The sequence below is a fragment of the Stenella coeruleoalba genome, assembly GCF_951394435.1.
Source record: "Stenella coeruleoalba genome assembly, chromosome: 2".
In the NCBI taxonomy this organism is placed as follows: Eukaryota; Metazoa; Chordata; class Mammalia; order Artiodactyla; family Delphinidae; genus Stenella; species Stenella coeruleoalba.
In genome coordinates, this window is record NC_137147.1 from 13508690 (window position 1) to 13529002 (window position 20313).

The 20313-nt window shown below is 45.4% G+C and overlaps 1 protein-coding gene across 7 annotated transcripts in view; it reads right to left on the reverse strand.

Moving 5' to 3' along the window:
* TDP1 (tyrosyl-DNA phosphodiesterase 1) overlaps positions 1 to 20313 on the reverse strand; it is a 73659-nt gene that overhangs the window by 17960 nt on the left and 35386 nt on the right. Inside the window, exon 14 of one of the 7 annotated variants that reach the window (XM_079915040.1) lies at positions 17452 to 17723. The exons of the other annotated variants lie outside the window; for them this stretch is intronic. Coding sequence (XP_079771166.1) covers positions 17684 to 17723 — 40 coding nt within the window. The 3' untranslated portion in view covers positions 17452 to 17683. Of the gene's footprint in view, positions 1 to 17451; positions 17724 to 20313 lie in introns of those variants that run through there. 7 annotated transcript variants of the gene reach the window in all.

Below are 20313 nucleotides of genomic sequence, written 5' to 3' on the forward strand. Positions count from 1 at the left end.
GGATGTGGAGAAAAGGGAACCCTGGTGCAGAGTTAGTGGGAATGTAAACTGATGCAGGCACTATGGAAACAATATGGAGGTTCCTCAAATAACTAGAAATAGAACTACCATGTGATCCAGCAATCCCACTCTGGGGTATATATTCTAAGAAAACAAAAACACTAATTTGAAAAGATACATGCACTCCCATGTTCACAGTAGCATTATTTACAATAGTCAAGATATGGAAGCAACCTAAGTGCCCATCACAGATGAATGGATAAAGAAGATGTGGTATATATTAGCAGTCCCCAACCTTTTTGGCACCAGGGACCAGTTTCGTGGAAGACAATTTTTCCATGGACCAGGGGTGGGGTGTGGGGGGGTTGATTTCAGGATGATTCAAGTGCGTTACATTTATTGTGTGCTTTATTTCTATTATTATTACATTGTAATATCTAATGAAATAATTACACAACTCACTATAATGCTGACAGGAGGCAGAGCTCAGGCGGTAACGCGAGCAGTGCGGAGCGGCAACTGTAAATACAGATGAAGCTTCGCTCGCTTGCCCAAAGCTCACCTCCTGCTGTGCGGCCGGGTTCCTAACAGGCCACAGACTGGTACCAGTCCACGGCCCGGGGGTTGGGGACCCCTCATATAACACACACACACACACAAGAATATTACTCAGTCATGAAAAATTGCCATCTGTAACAACATGGATGGACATGGAGGGTATTATGCTTATGAAGTCAGACAGAAAAATACTGTATGTTACCACTTATACATGGAAGCTAAAAGATAAACAACTATAAATATAACAAAACAGAAAGAGACTCACAGATACAGAGAACAAACTAGTGGTTACAGTGCGGAGAGGGAAGTGGGGGGCAAGACAGAAGTGGGGGATTAAGAGGTACCACCTACTGTGTACAAAATACCCAGGTCACAAGGATATATTGTATAACACAGGGAATAGAGTCAATATTTTATAAAAACTATAAATGGAGTATAATCTATAAAAATACTGAATCACTATATTGTATACCTGAAATTAATATTATAAATAAACTATACTTTAATTTAAAAAAACCTCTGTCAATATAATCTTACAGAGTAGTATCTTAAGCTTCACATTCCCTTTTCTGCCTTTGGTTTTGGCCAGGGAGTGCTAATTTCTACTTTCAATCAAAAGAAAACAGCTCCAAGGGCACTAGATTGGTATTTGTATCCAGAAAGAAACAGTGCCTTTAGATTCATGTTTTATGTGGACAAAGAGTTGTAGATACGGCTGAAAATCACACGATGCAGTGGGAGGAAGAGGCTTGGACCTGACCGGAGGCACCAAGATGCGAGCAGGATGCCCAGGAGCAGAGATGAAACAGCTCCGAGGCATCTTTAGAAACTCTCTCCTGCAGCAAATCAGGCCGAGAGCTCTCATCCATCCATTAATCAGCGTAAACTCACTGGGACCATTTGTTTCAATTAGGCTCACCCAAATTCTATCTCATTTTTAGAATGGAGAGTAAAACCTCAGCTATTTAGACCCTTAAAGCCTGACTCTGTGGATAACAGAAAGATTCATTAAAGATTCATTCACTGGGGCATCAACCACTCTCCTGAGCCAAGGGCTGGGACTGCTGTCCTGGGGATCGAAGTCAAGGAGAAACAGGCATCAGTGAGGTGAAAAGAACGATCTCTGCTCAGCATTCTATGGGAACAGACAAGGAGTATGCAAATCAGAGCTAAGGAAGCTCTTAAAGCAATTAAGCTAAAAAAAAAAAAATAAGGGTATTCACAGACCTCCCTACCTTCTTAAATGGACCACACTGAGGACAGGGGACCTTTCCTTGATGCCCAAGAGCCACAATCATGAACATCACTATCAGTGATGTGTCACAAAGACATACAATGCAGAGGAAGTGGGAAGTTGACAATAAAGTGATATTACGACTCTAGAAAAACAGCCTGCTTTTATTTCTCTCGCCTGTTAGTAACATAAAGTGACTGCCTGGGCCGAGACACAGGTTTAATGGCAAAACCAATCAGTGAGCGTGAGGTGGAAGCCGTCTTCCTATGAATAATTTTTCCAGCTTTCTAGATTATCGCCTTCCCGGTAACTCCCTCAACTTGTCGGCAGAACATTATAGGCAAGAGGCACTTTCCGGAAGGCTTATTCTCACTCTTCCCTCACTAGTCACGTTTTCCTCAACATCCCAAGATCTGAGGGCTTATTCCAAGGTAAAGATCAATGAAGATCATGAGAACATCTCCTCAGACGGTTTCCTGCAACTCTCCTTTGTATTTGGCTTCTAAGAGAATTCTAAGCATCTGGAACCTTAAACTCTATCCTGAATAATGAGACTAAAAGTCTCTTGTAGGCTGTCTAGGTGATAAATTTTTATTCCTTGAAATAGCATCTTTGATACTTCTTTACACTCTGAATACACTTTGGATCACTGGTGCGCAGGGCGGCCAGCACGTGGGGTATATATTTGCAGGCTCTGACCCGCCTGCTGTGTGTGTGGATGGGCATCCGCCAGTGTCTGGCAGAGGCACGGTGGCACCACAGGGCTGTTTATGACAAGCTTGTTTACTCCTGAAACGCCAAAGGAGTTCCAGCTTCTCGTCTTCTCCATCCAGGAGCCACATCTACTGCCTGTCCTGGCTTCTTGCTGTGGCCACTACCACCCCTCAAGCTCAGTTCTCCATGACTTCTATCCCCTGCTGGCCTGAGCTGCTTCTCCCCCCAGTGCTGCACTTTCATTCTGGGTACTGGATGTGCTTCATCACCTAAGAGCGCTGGGGTCTGAACTGACTTTGCATTCTCTGGGGTATCGAACATTTGTAAGTTGGAGAACTTCAGAGGGTGATTCTGGATGTCCCGTGTTGTACTGTCCATCAGAAACTCTGCCCAAGCCTTTAAGAAAGTAATGGTGAATAAAACAGTGGCTTCTGGGGGATGGAGGTGTGTATTAGTCACGGTTCAACCAGAGAAGCAGAACCATTCTGCGTGTGTGTGAAATATACAATGTATGTAATTTACAAGAATTTGACATCAGGAAAGTAGCTGTGAGAGCCAGTAAAGCCAGTTGCTGTCTTTGCCCTAGAGCTGCAGCTTGAGGTCTGCAGGGTGGACAGAAGCCAGAGGATGCATACACAGTGGAGGACAAGCCAGAACCACAGGCAACGAGATGAAGCCACATATACAGGCTCAAACCGTGTCTTTTCGTGCTGCCTCTGGCATTGAGGGTAGGGTGTCCTGCAGAAGCCGGGCCCTCACCAGAGCTAAACGCACATACCTGGCGAGGTCCAGGGTTAGAGAAGTTGCAGCAGGACCAGGAGAAAACGCGGCAATGCAGGGCCAGCTGCCACCTCATGCCAAGAAGGTGAGCCAGCCCAAGGTGACAATGTGTGGGTTATCGACAGTGCCCTTCGCATCTGCCCTCTAATCCCCACAAGAATCTCCTTTGGGGCCCATCCTAACCAGAAACATACAAGAAAACTAACCGGAAACGTACGAGAAAAGGGACTCTGCAAAATGTGGTTCAGCCCTGGTCCAGCCCAGAAAAGGGACTCTGCAAAATGTGTAAAACTGACAGGTTACAAAGCCTCCACAGGGTGGGATGTTTTTTTCCTGAGCCCCTGCTAAGCTGACCAACGGTCAGTTATTCAACTGGGCAGTTTATGGGCCCCTTAATGACCAGGAGCTCGGCTGTGGTCAGTTCTCTGCCATGGCCTGCAGAGCATGGCTGTAACTAGAGATCTGACCTCAGCCCACACTATGGGAATTTTGTCCCACAGTTTAAAGTTTTAAGAGTAAATTCAAACTAATAATGTATAACAGAGAATTCCTGAAAGAAAGCTCAGTAAAGCACAGGAATGCCACATAAGGGACACGGTGAAGAAAGGAAGGCCAATGCTGAGAACAGCTCCCTGGACCCCAAATCAGGAAAGAGGGTATCGCCCACAAAGACACCCAAAGGCACTCCTCTTCCTCCCAGGCCTTAGCTTCTCGTCTCTAGAATGAGGGATTTCAGCCGATGAGGCCAAAATTCCCTTTCTAGACAACAGTCTACAATGACTAGAGATGTCCACACTCGCCTCTAACTAACTCAGTCCCTCCACCTACACACTCCAACCGTGAAGATAAAATCCACGATAACGTGTTGGGAAAACAGCCACGCAAGAAAGGAGAAGGGAGCAAGGAAGGTGATCTCTGGGCCGACCCTGCAACGGCATCTGAAAGCTTAACATGTCATAGCAGCAGCAGCAGGAGCCATTACCTCCAACCCCAGCCTGAGCACTGGAGCGGCTGACGGAGTTTACTTCTAAGATTCTGTTGCAAGATGTCTGAATCCCTGAGGATGACTGCTGCTTCGGGAAATGCGTCCTTTGATACAGCACTTCTTTCACGGTTGGTACCTGATGTTGGCAGTGGCTGCCCAGAGCGCAGAGATGCCTAACAGACCGAGCTTTTAGCCACGCATCCTGGAGGACGGGGGTGGAGGAGCAGATGCTCTCACAGACAGATGCAATAAACAGAACGTTGACAGTGGACGTGAGAGAGGATGGAGATGGAGCAGCTGGGGTGACGAGGAGGGAAAACGATCAACTCGAGCTCGTGCTGCTGTCACCCTGTCCTCAAACCCCACAGCTGCGTGCCTGTCTCACACACACACACACACACACACACACACACACACACACTCTGACACTGTGAGTCACCTTCCCCTTTGCATTTGCTGTAGGTTTTCCTGTATTGTGCTTGGGCTCTGTTTCTTTTTATGTACTGAAAAACTATTTTTGAGGAAGACAGAAGATGTTCTCACTGCAAAGGATGTGAGTTGTATCTAGGTACATGCAAGGAAAGAATCTTTAATTTTGATGGATTCTGCCAAATTTCTCTCTAAAACTATGTCTTAATTCTGCCAATTATCCACTTTTAAATTGTCACTTGTCTTTTTTATTGATATACAGTGCGCATTAGTTTCCCACTGCTCTTACAAATTGCCACAAATTTACTGGCTTGGAACAACACAAATCTTTGGTCTTACACTTCTGGAGGTCAGAGTCTGGAATGGGTCTTGCTGGGCTAAAACAAGGTGTTGGCAGCTTCCCTTTCTTCCCCTCCAAACCTGTTGTCTGCCTTCCACTCAAATAATATTCTTCACTGCCAAACCTCATGGGCTTCTAGACCAGTGGTTCTCAACTGGGGGTGATTTTGCCCCTTGGGGACATTTAGCAATGTCTGGGGACATTTTCTAGAGGCCAGGGACGCAGCGAGATACCCAACAATGCACAGGACGGCCCCGTAACAAAGAACGACCCGGCCCCAGATGTTCAGGAGTGCCGCGGCTGAGCTACCGCTGTAGACCTCTCTGCTGTGCTGATGTGGCTGTCTCCTCCTCCCCTGCCTCTGGTTTCCTTGGCTTTCCCTCCACTTGACTATTCTGGTTCTCTCCCAGCTCTCTGACTCAGCTTCTCTCAGATGTGCTGCTCTTTCCACCCCGAACCGTACCCTCTAAATTTCTGCTCTGCCCTTGGTTCCTCTCTCTTCCCTCCCACAGGGACTTTCCCACTCACCAGCTGCAACCGTTACTTTAACAAGAGAACGCTCAGACTTGTCCAACTTTGATCATCAAATTTCCAAATGGGCATCTGCAACCACAAGCTGGATTTCTCCACTGGGATATCACATGGGTACCCCAAATCCAACACTCCAAAAACCGAAAACTATCAGCATGCCTTCCCCTCTGAAAACCAGCTTTCTTTTGAATTCGATTCTGTCCACAATCTCAGTCAGGCTCAGAAATCTCAGGGACTTTGGTCTTGCCGGCTCCACTGGCAGCTGTGTACAGTCAGATATCAAGCTTTTTTAACCTCTTGTAACATTCTCTTTCTCTTTCCAAGAAGATCTCCCTAGTTCAGTCCTTCCCACCCCAGACTTTAGATCCAAACAGATTTCCCTGTCTCTGGTTTCTCATTCTATGTCTTCCTCCAGTGGCTCTCCAAGTATCAATGCATCCTTTCTCCTGAAGCATATATAAAGCAAATGTATAGCCTGCCATTTAGGAAGCTCCACAGTCTGACCAAGTTTATGCCCTTCAATCTTCTTTCTTTCTTTTTTTTAAAATAAATTTATTTATTTATTTTTGGCTGCATTGGGTCTTCGTTGCTGTGCGCGGGCTTTCTCTAGTTGTGGCAAGCGGGGGCTACTCTTCGTCACGGTGCGCGGGCTTCTCATTGAGATGGCTTCTCTTGTTGCGGAGCACCAGCCCTAGGTGCGCGGGCTCAGTAGTCGTCGTGCACAGGCTCAGTTGCTCTGCGGCATGTGGGATCTTCCCAGACTAGGGCTCGAACCCGTGTCCCCTGCACTGGCAGGCGGATTCTCAACCACTGCGCCTCCAGGGAAGCCCCCCTTCAGCCTTATTCCGCAGCATGTCTTTTCTTGACTCCCCTAACCTTAACTAAATTGATTTACTGACTGCCTCCACATCTTCACAAACACCATTTCCTTGTCCATGATGCCTTCCACTACCCACTCCTGGGGATAACTGAGCCCTTTCTCCTCCAGCTCTTTCAAGAAGCTGTTGATGGCTATTCCAGCCCACAGATGTCTCCCAGGACTGAATCCTGCAGATGTTAGGTGGGCAGGAAATATCTAATTAATTTGAGAAAAGAGACTAATACACAAAGGCTTAGAAGATACAATTTATCAAGACTATTTTGTTCATTGTGGTTAGAGAATTAAAAACTTTTAAACTACAAAATCTAGGGAAAAAGTCTTAACTGACAAGTAAGCAGGAGAGGCACAGTAGGCCAGTGGGTGAGAGCAGAATCTGAGCTCACATACTTTTCAATCACAATTACAGCCAACACTGCTCATCTTCAAGTTCTGTACCTGTAAGGTCTGGTAATGCAGCTGCCTCATAAAAGTGATGTGTAGATTATATCAGAGAAGGTGTGTAAAGCCCCAGGCACATACATGTTGCTTAACAGATACTACCTATTACCATCATTGAATACTTGGCTAAATTTATGGGAGGCTGACTCTGGTCCTTCTCTCTGGTGTGACTCACCAAGCAATGGAATTCTCCAGAAGGCAGGTCCATTTGGGCCTCCTAATCCTAGGTTATAGTGGTAGATGGGTCCAAAAACCATTCATCAGATTGCTTCACTGATTCAATAACCCTATCACAGGGCTTTCCTGGTGGTGCAGTGGTTGAGAGTCTGCCTGCCGATGTAGGGGACATGGGTTCGTGCCCCGGTCCGGGAGGATCCCACATGCTGCGGAGCGGCTGGGCCCGTGAGCCATGGCCACTGAGCCTGCGCGTCCGGAGCCTGTGCTCCGCAACGGGAGAGGCCACAACAGTGTGAGGCCCGCGTACCGCAAAAAAAAAAAAAAATCCTATCACAAGTTCCCGAGGCAGAGATACAGTGAGCTTCTATTTTATTTTGTAAAGGATGTCCAAAGGATTTTGGTCTCCTTGATACAGACATATGCCCCCCAATTTTCAATACAGATATGAGTGATAATGTGCCAGGAACTTAAAAGCATGGTTAAAATTAAACCAATCATGCAGATGTCCAACAATCTTGTCAGATTAAGTGCCAAAAAGGACACATCACATCAGCTGTGTTTTGGGGGCTGGTATCTGATTTATAGATACAATGTATCAACAAAGAAATGCCAGCAGAAAAAGAAAAACAAAAATGATTATGACCCATGTTTTTCCAAAGATGAGCAAGAGCAGAGTCTAGAAGAGATAAGATACGTGGGTGTGCGCTTTTGCAAGTTACGATTCTGACAGATCACCAAACAGACTGAGAAATCCACTTGCAACCTCACTTTGTTTCTCAGTCACAGGCATGTTACGACCCCCTTTTGAATCTGGATTTGGAAGCCTAGCTTTCAATCCACGGCACAGTCCAGCCTAGCGGTCAACTTAGTCTGTAAAAGAATCCATCTCTCTTTGATCCCACAAATCGAATCACACGGGCTTAAAAAGTGCTTAGGAAATTGTAAAGCATGGCACAAAGGAAACATTTGTAAAGTATTAATACTTTGAACAGATCCATGAAATTTTGTTAGAATAGGCTCTGGGAGGCTATCTACCGTAATATATTTTTAACTTTTTTTTTTTTTAACCTGGAGAGTCCTTTGTTCAAAGCAAACATTTAAAGCAGGACAGTGAGCTCTGAAAGTGGTTTCCAGGACCCTTAGGGGTCCAGGGACCACGGCCCCAAACCACTGATCTAGTCCAGCCCCTGGTTTCCCACGTGAGGAAACAGCTTAGAAAACGGAAGGAGCTGTGGAGAGCAAGGGTGTGGCTGCAGGCAGTGGACTGTTTATAATCCAGGTAGCACTGAAAGGTCTGATGAATAGCCAGTATTTGGTCAATTCCCTTAGAGACCTCGAAAGGTTTCTGAAGCAGATCCCTCCCTGAGCCCCCAAAGTCTGTGACATTGCTCAAGCACCTCGCCTTTGCTTCCCTGGGTCCCGCAGGGGGTTAGCCTCTGGGAACCTCACAGCCAATAGCACCAAGTACTGATGCTGCAGAGCCAACAAGTGGTTTCCACAAAAACCTTCCGAGACGGCATGAGGGGCAGCCTCCTTGGGGTGAGCGACCAGCTCCACGAACTCTGCCTGCATCTGTAACTTTCCCAGAGAGTTCCGTTCACAACCTTGCAGGTAACCCAATTCTTCCAGCTTCCTCCCGCCCTGCTCTCATCAGCCTGTTCCTCTGGATTCTTCTGTAAGGTTTCTATTGCGAACGCCCCTCTGCTTTTCCCTTCTGTGGCCAACTTTATAGTCTGTGTCTGGAACTCTGCACCAGTCTCTCAGTAGTTATCTCTGCCCCCATGCTTTATTTCCTCTATTCTATCCCATAAACCAATTCCAGAAAGAGTCATGAATTATTAGAAAGAGCCGTTCAAGTGCTGGTTCGACCATGTCCTCGATGAGCAGCCTCAGCTCTGCACCTGTTTCTACATTCATAACATACCTGCTCCACTTAGATCTCAGAGGGCATGGGGATGGCCTTATCATGGGAACAGTACATCAGTTATAAAGCCTTGAACAAGGACAGACACTATCAGTAACATTAGCAAAACACTGTTGGCGATCTCACTCCCTTGTTCAAAGGCATTCAGTGCTCCCCACCTGCGAAGCCTCAAGTCCTCTGCCCGTCAGGCCAACGCCACAAGCCCTGACCCATCCACTGGTCAGGCTGCCCTCCCACTCCACAGCTCTCCGTGCCAGCCCAGACCACCGACCCCTCTGGCAGCGCCCCCTGCCTCAGGACTTCAAGTACATGATTTCTTCTACCTAATGTTCCACCTCGGCCTATCAAACACAAAACACGCCACGTCCCAAAGCTTCATCTAGTTATTTTATGCAGAAGTGATCTCTCTCTTCTCTGAACCACCACCCCTGCATTACTGCCACCCTGGATGCCCTGAACTGCCACAGGGTAAACTGTGAGTTCCCCTGAACACACACACGTGCGCACACCCACCTACATCCCGATCAACCTCTCGGTAGATGGGCAGATCTAGTGATCAATATCCCAAGCTCGGGGACGTCTGCAGGCCCATAGGCCCACCATGGTATCAAGAATAGGTACTGAATGTGCATCTGCAAAGGAAGAGCAGATGAGCAAAAGACTGAATGATAAGGGACTTCAAAGCAATGTGGGACGACAGGTACATCCAGAAGATCCAGGCTCTAGGCGGCATGAACCACTATGCGGGTGGTTGAGTTTGGTATGAACAGTGTAGATGGGCAGAAGCCAGAGGACTCAGGCGCTCGAGAAATCTGTCAGGTGCCCGGATGTTGACTAGCAAGTGGGAACTGATGACCAGGATGAAGAAGTGTTTTAGGAGAACCTGGAAGGTTTAAGCACTGGACCCTACCAAAGCCTGGCACAGACCGGATGCTCAAAAGACTAACAGAGGCAGGACACACAAAGGCTAGGAAAAAGCAGCATCAGGCCTCTCACGGCCAGCCACACTGTCATCTGAGCTTGCGCAGCAGGGGCCACAAATGACAGCTATGGCAGAAACCACAACCTTCACTGACTTGGGGGTGGAGGGTGGGGAAGCTATGGCAAAGCGATGGGTAGGAAGTCAGAACATTTTCATCGAAGGGCCAGGAGAGAAGAGTCGGGGAAAGGCCTGGCTCCGCAGTGCTGGAGGCTGTTAGCGGGGAGGAAGCACGATCTGACAAGTTGCTCTTAGGAAAGGGGGCTGCGGTGAGTTTTTGAGCTGCGTGTTCTCGCCAGAGACTTAGCCAGCAGTGTTGATCCTGAAGCAGAAGGCAACAGGGCTACACCAGCTAGAACACAAGCTCCTTGTGGGCAGGGACCACGCCTGTCTTGTTCATCATCCATCACCAAAGCACAGAGCAGTGTCTGGCACACAGGCAAGAAATATTCACGCTAGACTCTCTGGGTGTGAATCCTAGCTCTACCACCTTGCCTACTGGGCCACGTTATTCAAGGTCTCTATGCTTTAGTTTTCGTATCTCTAAAATGAGGATTATAGTACCTAGATCTCAACTGGGAGGATTAGATGAGTCAGCGTTAAATGAGTCAGCATATAGTAAGCACCACACAAGTATCTGTTATCATTTGTGAGGCGTCTTCTCTGGAGGCCAGTTCCTGGTGCAGAGCTCCCAGACCGTACCTCGTCATCTCTAGCCACAGGCACAACTTGTCACTAGCAATGCCAGCGTACGAAGGGTCTAGAGGCCCTAGGTTGGGGGTCTCAAGCTTTCTCCCATCAGGGATAGTGCTTCAGGAGACTTGCTCCCACGAGCATGAAAAGCGGCATGTACTGACCTTGGTCTACTTGTACCAGAATGCAAGAAAGTGAGGGGCCTTGAATCATCTCTAACATATAAAGGAAGTCATTTGCAGACTTTCATATATAATAATAATAATAATAATAATAACCATTATTTGTAACCAAGTACTTGAGACATACCAACTTGGAGCTGTAGCCCCAGGCAACCAAGTCTACTCCAATGACATCCATGAATATTTTTCTGTGTGATCCAATCTGATTTTTACCAAAAAGCTCAGACAAAGGAGGAAAAAGACTATTTGTTTCAGAATCAAAGGAACAGACATAAGAGAAACATTGCACAGCTATGTGGAAAAGCAGAGGGGGGGAGAGTCTCCTTTATGTTTCCTCAAAAAGCCACAGTCGTTTTCTAGTCAAGCACTTGTCTTGTTTTCCCCTAAAGTGGCAGCACTAACATTTCTACTCATCCCGACCATCCTGCAATGCCTGTCGGTTGCTAGGCAACTGTAACAGGGATCACTGCTCTCTGCCCACCCACAATGCACAGCTTTCATAATTGTTCTCACTGGGTTTGCCAATTACTCCTAGCCACTATCTTCTCAGCCAAGGTTGCTTCTTCAAGCTCATCTTCTTGCCTGCTTGGTCCTGTGGTAAAATTTAAACACTGTATTTGTCATTATGTTCCAGTAGTTCCATAACAGGCTGCCCATCAAACATAGGATGATTTCACAGTAGCATGGAGAACTATAAATAGCTTTCCATAACAGCAACCAGACAAAAGCCAGCCAATAAAACATTCTAATAAGTTCAAGCTAAAGTGCTAGTTTTAAGTTTCTTTGAACATATTCTTCTGGCTGAATATACTTGCCTTGATTATATAGAATAATTATGACCAGTTTTTAACTTAACCACATTGAGTTGAGAAAAGCCTATACCTATGGAAAATCTTTAGGTCACATACTACACATCCATATGTCATATAAACAAAACAGATAAAGTTTTGATAAGCTTTCTTGACTCCCTAGAGGCCTAATGAACATGACCTTAATAATAACACGTGGTTGTCAGTAGCCAGTAAAAACCAAGTAGTTGACTAACATCGTCATACATCATACCGTTTAATGGGTAACCTTCACACTTACCTCCTATCTTCCTTCTCTGAGCATTCCATAAGTGAGAAAAGGCTCAGATTAGAAATGACTTTCCCGGGGGTGGTGGTGGTGCTGTGATGAACTGGGAGACTGGGATTGACATGTATACACTAATATGTATAAAATGGATAACTAATAAGAACGTGCTGTATAAAAAAATTAATTAAATAAAATTCAAAAAAAAAAAAGAAATGACTTCCCCAAAATTTGAGAGGCAAGGCTAGTAAGCGGCAATCCCGAATTAGGACATGGATCTTTGGACTCTACCTCAGGGCCATCTCCTCCACAGTATGATGGCTGATTGGATAAAATCATCATCTGAGGTACCTGAGTTTGAAAGGGCTGATGAGGTTGAAGCTAAGAAACTAGCAGTAGTGGTTTGGGGTTGAGCAGAACGGCTGGGGAACAGGAGTGGGATGACAAACCTGCTCTGCACACCCTTGTTCTATGATGTGTGGATATAATTTATTTGAACAGAAGTTCTGAAAAGGGCACTGATTCAAATACGTACTGGTCCCTAACCATACGCTGGGCACAGTGTTAGATGCTGAGGATAAAGGTGAGTAAGACCTGGCACCCACTCTCAAGCAGCTCATAATAAATTGAGGCCAATGGATGCCCAAAGACCAACAAGGGAGATGTAAAAGGACCAGGCAAGAGGTGCTTGAAAACACAAAGGAAAAACAATGAATCATGTCTGCTGAGCTAGAAGAAGTTGCAAAGGAGAAGATTTGAGACCAACCTCAAGAATAAGCTTAAGTTAAAAAAAAAAAAAAAGGATAAGCTTAAGTGTTCTGGACAGTACAGAAAGGAAAACATACTTAAACCTGAGAAGCGGTCAGAAAATGAACGGTACTGTAGTTAGATTAAGAGGGATACCACACATTCATTCAAAATTTCCTGAGCCACTGCAGACCAGGTACTGTACTAGGTGCTATACTTAGTGGTCTGAAAGAAAACAGACATTGCACAAAATTACCAAGTGTCAGGAAGAGCATTTTCGTAGGAAAAAAAGTATGGGAATTATGAATTCAGTTTCTCTTAGAGTAGAACAAAAACTAACATATTCAAGTCCAATCACGCGGAAACGTCATTAAAAATGGTTTTAGTGCAGATTTGGGTGATGTGGCAGCTCTATACTAAAACACTACCCAGGATCTATAAAAAAGGTTTTCAGTCAGAATCCCAATCACAACACATCATGAAAGAGAGGAAATGAAAACTTTGTGATTTTTGTGTATTTAAAAGGATAAATAAAACAGAAGATGAAAACTATATTAAGGCTAGCATTTTTATAAGATTTCAGTCCCTGATCTTCAAGCCAGTTTCCACATTTGTGAAATGTCAACTGGGTAAAACCAAGTCCCTATGACCAGGAAGCCAACATCCTCTACTTACGATGGGTACAGAAATGACCAGTGATCATTATGCACACACTATAGGAAATATGAGAAGTACACTTCTAAAGTGATGAGGTTTTTTGTGTTTTTTTGGAAATTAGATCTTTTAGGATCCTACTTATCTTTTTTAAGACTTACTTTCATTATTTTTTAACCACTCTACACATCCTAGTGAATGTGGTTCTCCAAAGCCATCATGCTGCAGGGTTATTACCTCACTCCAATAAAGCTGCCTTCTTTGGCTCCAAATAATGCTAGAACTTCACTTCTTAAACAGCCTCTAGAGCCTGAGGTTCAGTCTTTTGAGTATATTCAAGGGGCATTTCCCTTAACTATGGAAAATAAACCTCAAGTTTAAAAACAGTAAGAAATTATTTCAAGTCAAGACTGGAGAATAAGATGGATGAAGCAAGCTGGGTAATGAATATCAATGAGGCCGGTGGAGGGCAGAACTGGAAGACAGCCCCCAAGATTTCTGCCCCTGCCCCCCGGTGTACGTATCCAGTAATAATCCCCTCCCCTGGAGTGTGAGCAAAAATTGTGAGTATGATGGGATTTCATTCCCATGATTAGGTCACTAATCCCTTGACTTTTAAATTAATCAAAAGGTTTGGGATAATCCTGAGTTGGCCTGACCTAATCAGGTGAAACCTAAAAGGAGGGACTAGGTCCTTCCTGAGGAGAGATTCTCCTGTTGATTTTGAAGAAGCAAACAGCTATGCTTTGCCATAAGCAACTAAATTCTGCCAACAACCAGTGAGTTTGGAAGAAGACCCTGAGCCTCAGAGGAGATCACAGCCCTCCCTGGTCAACACTTTGATCCTGTGCAGCTAACCCATGTCCAGACTCCTGACCCACAGAAACTGCAGGATACTAAATCTGCATTGCTTTCAGTCACTCAGTTTGTGGTAACTTATTACAAAGCAACAATAACCTTATACAAGGCCTAGAACAGAAGCATGTCTATTAAGAAACAGTACTCGTTACTGTGCCATGTAAACTCATTTTGAAGGAAATTCCAAAGAGTGGCAAAAGGATTTGAGCAGTGGCAGTATTCTTCATAAAATATCTAGTTTCAAAATGTGACCACCTTGAAGGGCAACACTTCTTTGGACATGCAAATCTGGCTTATTAGAAAAAAGAAGTCTCATTTTTAGGTTAGAGTCAAAATTCACATTGCTTATCATCCAGCTTGCTTATTACTGTTATAATTTTTTTCTGGGAAATCTGTTTTAGTAAAAGGTATTTATTCATCCCAAACGTGAACACTAACATGGAGGGGTAATAGATCAAAGTAGTAAAGTGTCAAAAAAAAAAAAAGGGAGTTAAATGCATGCAGCTTTTGATGCATTTATCTTTCACTAAAATCCCCATTCTTAAAACATAATACGTCTGCCACTCTGTAGATGGATTGCAAGGTTTGCTGGCATTATCGTTTCATTTAGACTAGAATCCATGGTTCTCTCTACAACCCCACCTCATCACTCTAAAGTAGGAAAATGCATTAAATGAAAGAACAGCAGCACTCATAAATCAGTTGTTCACAGAGTTCTGAATTTATTCTCAAAGACGACAATACCATCCACCAGGAGAGACAACCTAGGGGATATTTAGAAAGGCATGGGGCATCTGGATGGCTTTCAGCGTGACATGGCGGCTCGTATGTGAGGCCCAGGTTACTAAACACCCCATAACGCACAGGACAATCCTGCACAACGAAGGATTATCTTGACCAAAGTGCCAGTTACTGCTCTGACCTCCCCGGCCCTCCAATCCCACTCACTCCAGCAATACCCACTTGGTTTCTCCATCACAAACCAGAATATCCCCAACTCCGCCTCTCTGCCCAGAACGCTTTCCCCCAGCTCTCCACCCACACGGCTCCCTCGCTTCTTTCAGGTCTCTGCTTAAATGTCACCACGTCAGTGAGGTGTTCCCTGACCATCCTATTCGTGAGCAGCCTCCCTTCCTGACACAGGGATCGCATAGTGCCTGAGGATGTTACTGGGCTCCTGGGCGCTTGTTGACCCTCTCTGTGCTCCAGTTCTCCCATCTGTAAAGGGGACTAACAGCTCTGTCGTAGGGCTGTTATGAGGATTACATGAGCATATGTGTGTGTATGGACTATGCTTTTAGAAGAATGCCTGGAACTTAGCGTAAGCACTACGTTAGCTCTGAAAATCTAAAACAACCGAAACCAACTTGGAAATTAAGCTATTACCTAACTTATCATATTAATGGCAAAACTGAATTTTGTTAACTCATTAGGTGACAGAAGTTGACCTAAGCTAACATGAGGCTACTTGTAACACCACTAAGGATGTTAATAGATGGTATATGTACCATACTATGTTTCCATGCTCCAAATACATCTTGTCTCAAGGACTTTGAGTAAAGGACTGTGCACCTCAATTATTCTTCTACTTTATTTTTTCTCTAGAGCAATTATCACCATTTGGATACATATAAACTTGGTTTTTGTGTAATTCTCACCATCATAAAGTCAAGGATCACATTTTATTATTGCACTCCCTGCACCTGGCAAAGTACCTGCTACATAGCAGGTGCTCAATAAATACGTGTTGAAATGAATGGTTAAATTTTATGATGCCCCAAATACAACACAGAACATTTCTTAGGTAGAAGGAAGATTATTTCATGGAAGATGGTGACCAGTTAGTTGTTCTTTAACTCAGGAGGGAAGGCTTGGATCCAATTCACCTGTGTGGCAGTGGAACCCTGGGTTAATGTGATGTTTAGTCCCTGTATGTTCCTCCCCTCCCAGGCACCAACCTCGTGCTCCACTCTTCCCTGACCATCCACAAAGGCTCAGGGTGTCCATGATCAGTTCCAAAGAGAACTCCAAAATATACCATGTGTACACCGACCTTCTGAGTGCAACATCGCCAATAGACAATTCCACTTGACCGTCCCACTATAATAAATCAGTCTAATCGAGTTGACCATTCTCCCACTGAAACCAGTTTCATTTCCTGACTTCTCTATTGATGATGGTGACCATCCCCCATCTCCCTACCAGCCACACCCCAAGCCCAGGACTTGCCTTTGAAGCATCTCCCACAGTCAATTACGCACAAAGTCTAGGCAGTGCTTTCACTGGTACAGCCTCCATCCTGGCCTTCGTTCGATTCCTCGTTAACAAATCTGTGCTGAGCGCCCCTCCATGCCAGGCACCGGAGGGCACTGAACAAGACAGAAATGGACTTGGCTCAGAGGTGAGAGGGGAAGCCAGTGATCACACAAGCAACCACACTGAAAGGGAAACAACATAGGCCATGCAAGAAGCCCAGGGCATATGGACACCCTGCCTGGAACAGAGTAGTGTCTGGAAAGAGCAATGGCTAAAATAAGTAATATGTGTGCCATGAGTTGTTGGACAGATGGACACCAGGAGGCTGAGGAAGCAAGGAGAGTTTCAGTGACGTTTAAGCTGAGAGCTGAAAGTCAGTGTAGGCCTTGCTGGGTGAAAATCTACTTATGCAGAATGGTCAGAATTACACTGCAATTACATAACACATATACAACCAGCTGTTTGACAGAACCTCTTTGGTCCTAATGTAAATCCCATGAGAGCATGAACCTCTCATTCTAACGGTGGAGTAGGTACCACGGAGGGGCCACACGCATTGGACTATCACTAGTGACCCGTGTGTCAAGATTGTGCTCTTCCACTCCCAGTTCTTTCATTATACTTTATCAGTGAATTTACCGCTCTGAACTTAAAGTTGAACTCTTCTGCCTGTGGGTCAAATCACCAAGCGTGGCACCTCACACCCTCGTGGCTGCTGTGCAGATGAGGCGTCTGAGGCTCAGAGAGGTTAAGAAACTTGTTCATGGCAAAAGACTCGTTCAGGAGTAGACAGATCATCTCGTCCAGGACCGTCTGATGATGTAAAGCTCATACTCTCTCTTCTCTACAAGATGAGACAGAACAGTGAGCTCCCAAGCACACGCACAAGTGCTCTTGAGGATGTGCAGGAGGCAGAGACCAGTAGCGGCTGGCAAAGCCTCCTTGAGAAGAGGCCAGCCCTGAGCACAATACTGACGAGATGAGCAGCAGCTGGAGAGGCAGAGGAAAAGGACCAAGGCATCTGGAAAGGGGACTCCATGGGCTGCTGGCAGGATGACTTCAGGGGCAAAGGAGGCCAGCCCGGCGGCTGCTGGCAGTTCCCGCCAGGAAGTACAGGAGAAGCAAGGTGGAAATGGGGTGGCCAGGGTCTGAATGCCAATGGAGGACTCCAGACTTCAGCTTACAGGAAACGGGCGAGGATTCTGAACATGGGACGGTGAGGAAGACCCGTGTCTCTGAAAGATGAATGGTCATGGACAACAAGGACAGGTGGCCTGGGAAGAGGACGACCTGTGTGATGGGACAGCAGACAGGCAATCATTTCAGAAGTCCAGGGATTAGAAAAGGAAACTTGGAGACATCTGAAGGACGAGTAAGCTTTGTTAGCTATTTCGAAAGCGTCCACGTGCCCACGTCAAGAATACAGTTGATCTCTTTCTATTGAAATCATTTCTGTGTCTGGCTTCTGACATCTCTGAGATTCTGAGCATCTCAAAGGCACTACGTACATCTTCTTATTGTTTTATCCCGAGTGCCCAGCATCCACAGGAGGAAGGACCTCGGTAAACACTCCAAGGAAGGAAGAGCACAAGAGGACAGCTGGGCTTCAAGCCTGATGAGAGCGGGCAGGTGCCTCTGGGGCAAAGAGGGATGACGAGAAAGGAACCTCCTTCTAGATAGATGAACTCGGTTTGGAAGATAAGGTTGGAAACAAAAACAAAAAAGAAAGGAGTTACTAGTAGATGTCACTTATACTTGGGATCTGTACCTTCCCTTGTTATGAAAGGGCTGGAGAGCGGGCTCTAAGTATGTTCTAAATTGTTATAGAAGTTACATTTCTCAGGTATCCTTTCATAAAACTGGAGTGCTATGGGGGCTTTTTCTCCTTTACATAACAAAGTAAAATGTGCTGCAGTTTCTTTTGATCTAACTGGTCTTCACAGAAAACAGGAGCACTAAAACCGTATCTTAATTAAGAGGCATTAGAAGGTAGAGCTGAAGAGTGCCAGTCGTGGAGCCAAAGGCCCGGGGTTCAAATCCTGCTTCTACCACTTACTACCGTGTGACCACGGGCAGCCTTTTCAACCACTCATTTCTCCAAGTCCTCATGGAGCTGTTGAGCATTAAATGAATAAACGTACATAAAGCATTTAGAACAGCGTCTGGCGTGTTGAAATCCCTGAATGAATGTTACTTGTTATCCTTTAAACATCTTGGCAAGTATAGTTTTTGGTCTAGGTGCTCCAGAATAAAATTAGAAGCCACAGATTCACAAAGACAAATTTCAAATTCTTCAATTAACTTGCAAGTTATAATTAAGCCAGTCAGTACTACAGCAGACATTCACAGTACAAAACCGCCACCAAATATTAAATGAATCAACTGACAGTAGATGCTTTCTGGACTTAAGCGCAAGAACACAGGTGCACTTGTCTGAGAAGATCTGTTCTGAAGGTATCTGGATCTGTTTTTATTCATCTAGCTGCATGGACTCACTCAGATTCTCCCTGAAAGCCCCATGGGCTTTCTCAGCTCTGTGCCCTTCGTCCCCTAGCTCCTCGGCTCAGATTCCCCTCCCAATACACCTGGTTTACGTCCAGGCCTACCTTGAGACCTACATGAAATACCACTTTCTTATCTTTAGCTGGTGGTCTCTCACACAACCAGACCCTGCTCCCACCAGAAAATGTTTCCAACACTAGTCCTTACACAGCGGAACGACGAGGGGCCAGCATCGTCTCTCCCGGCAGCCCCTGCACGGCAGGAGCACGTCTCACTCTTTTTCCCAGTCGTGCTCCCAGGGCTGAGCACACACTGTCGTTAAACTATGAAACTCAGCCCGTAGAAAAGGATTACTCACGGGGTTAACTTAATCTCAACCTCCCTTAGTGCCCTTAAATCATAATCAGTAAATCTCATGCAACTTCTGTGAAGCACATCTATCCTTTTCACTCCACTTTGAGGAAAAACAATCCCCAAATTGTCTTTTCCAGGGAAAGTAAAGAGAGGCTCAAGACTGCAACACAGGACCGGAGACTTGAGACTCCAGGCTGCGGGCTGGCCCTATGGATTCCGGACTTTGAAGCTCCCACAATCGCGAGTCAATTCCTTAAAATAAAAATACCCCTCTGTGTATCTCATCTACTGGTTCCGTTTCTCTGGAGAACCCTGACTAACACGGCAGCGTGAGAGGAATCCTCCCTCCCTTCCCAGGACCCAACGTTTCCATTTCTATCCTACAGGCCAGCCCTCCAAACAGCCTCTCCTCTCCTTTATCCCTGGGTCCCCGGCACCAGGATTTCCACCTCTAGTAACCCTCAAAGACCCACAGCAAGCACTCTTACATAGAAGACTTCGACACTAACATCTTGGAGGAAAAGTCTACCTAATGGCAGGAGGGGAGTAAAAGAGATCACTTCTGATCACTCTGTGGATAAAAGGTGAGCTGCACGCTTTTCAATGCTTAATTTCTTGGGGCACCTGTTTTCTCAGCCAAAAAACCCATGATGCTAGACGAGACCACTTTTCCCCAATGACTGATATGTTTCTTTATATTGCTCTGACCCTCTCACCCTATTTTGAGAAAAAACATTCTGCTAATAGTTAAGAGGATCTTAACCAAAGTTGGAAGAATAGCCTTCAGATTCAATTCAACACTGCTGCAAAGTGGTACGATTTCAGTAAGAGCCTTGATGAGTATAAGAACATAATATAATGGGTAGAGAATCTGTCAGATCTGATTGAGGGAAATGTCTGTCACATCATTTCAGGTACTCAACACAGAGCAAAACAACAAGCTTTGTAATAAAGTAGCCCTTGGGATGTATGATGGCCTACCACTCCGTAATGCTTCCAACGGTAGCGTTGTAGAATCAGAAGC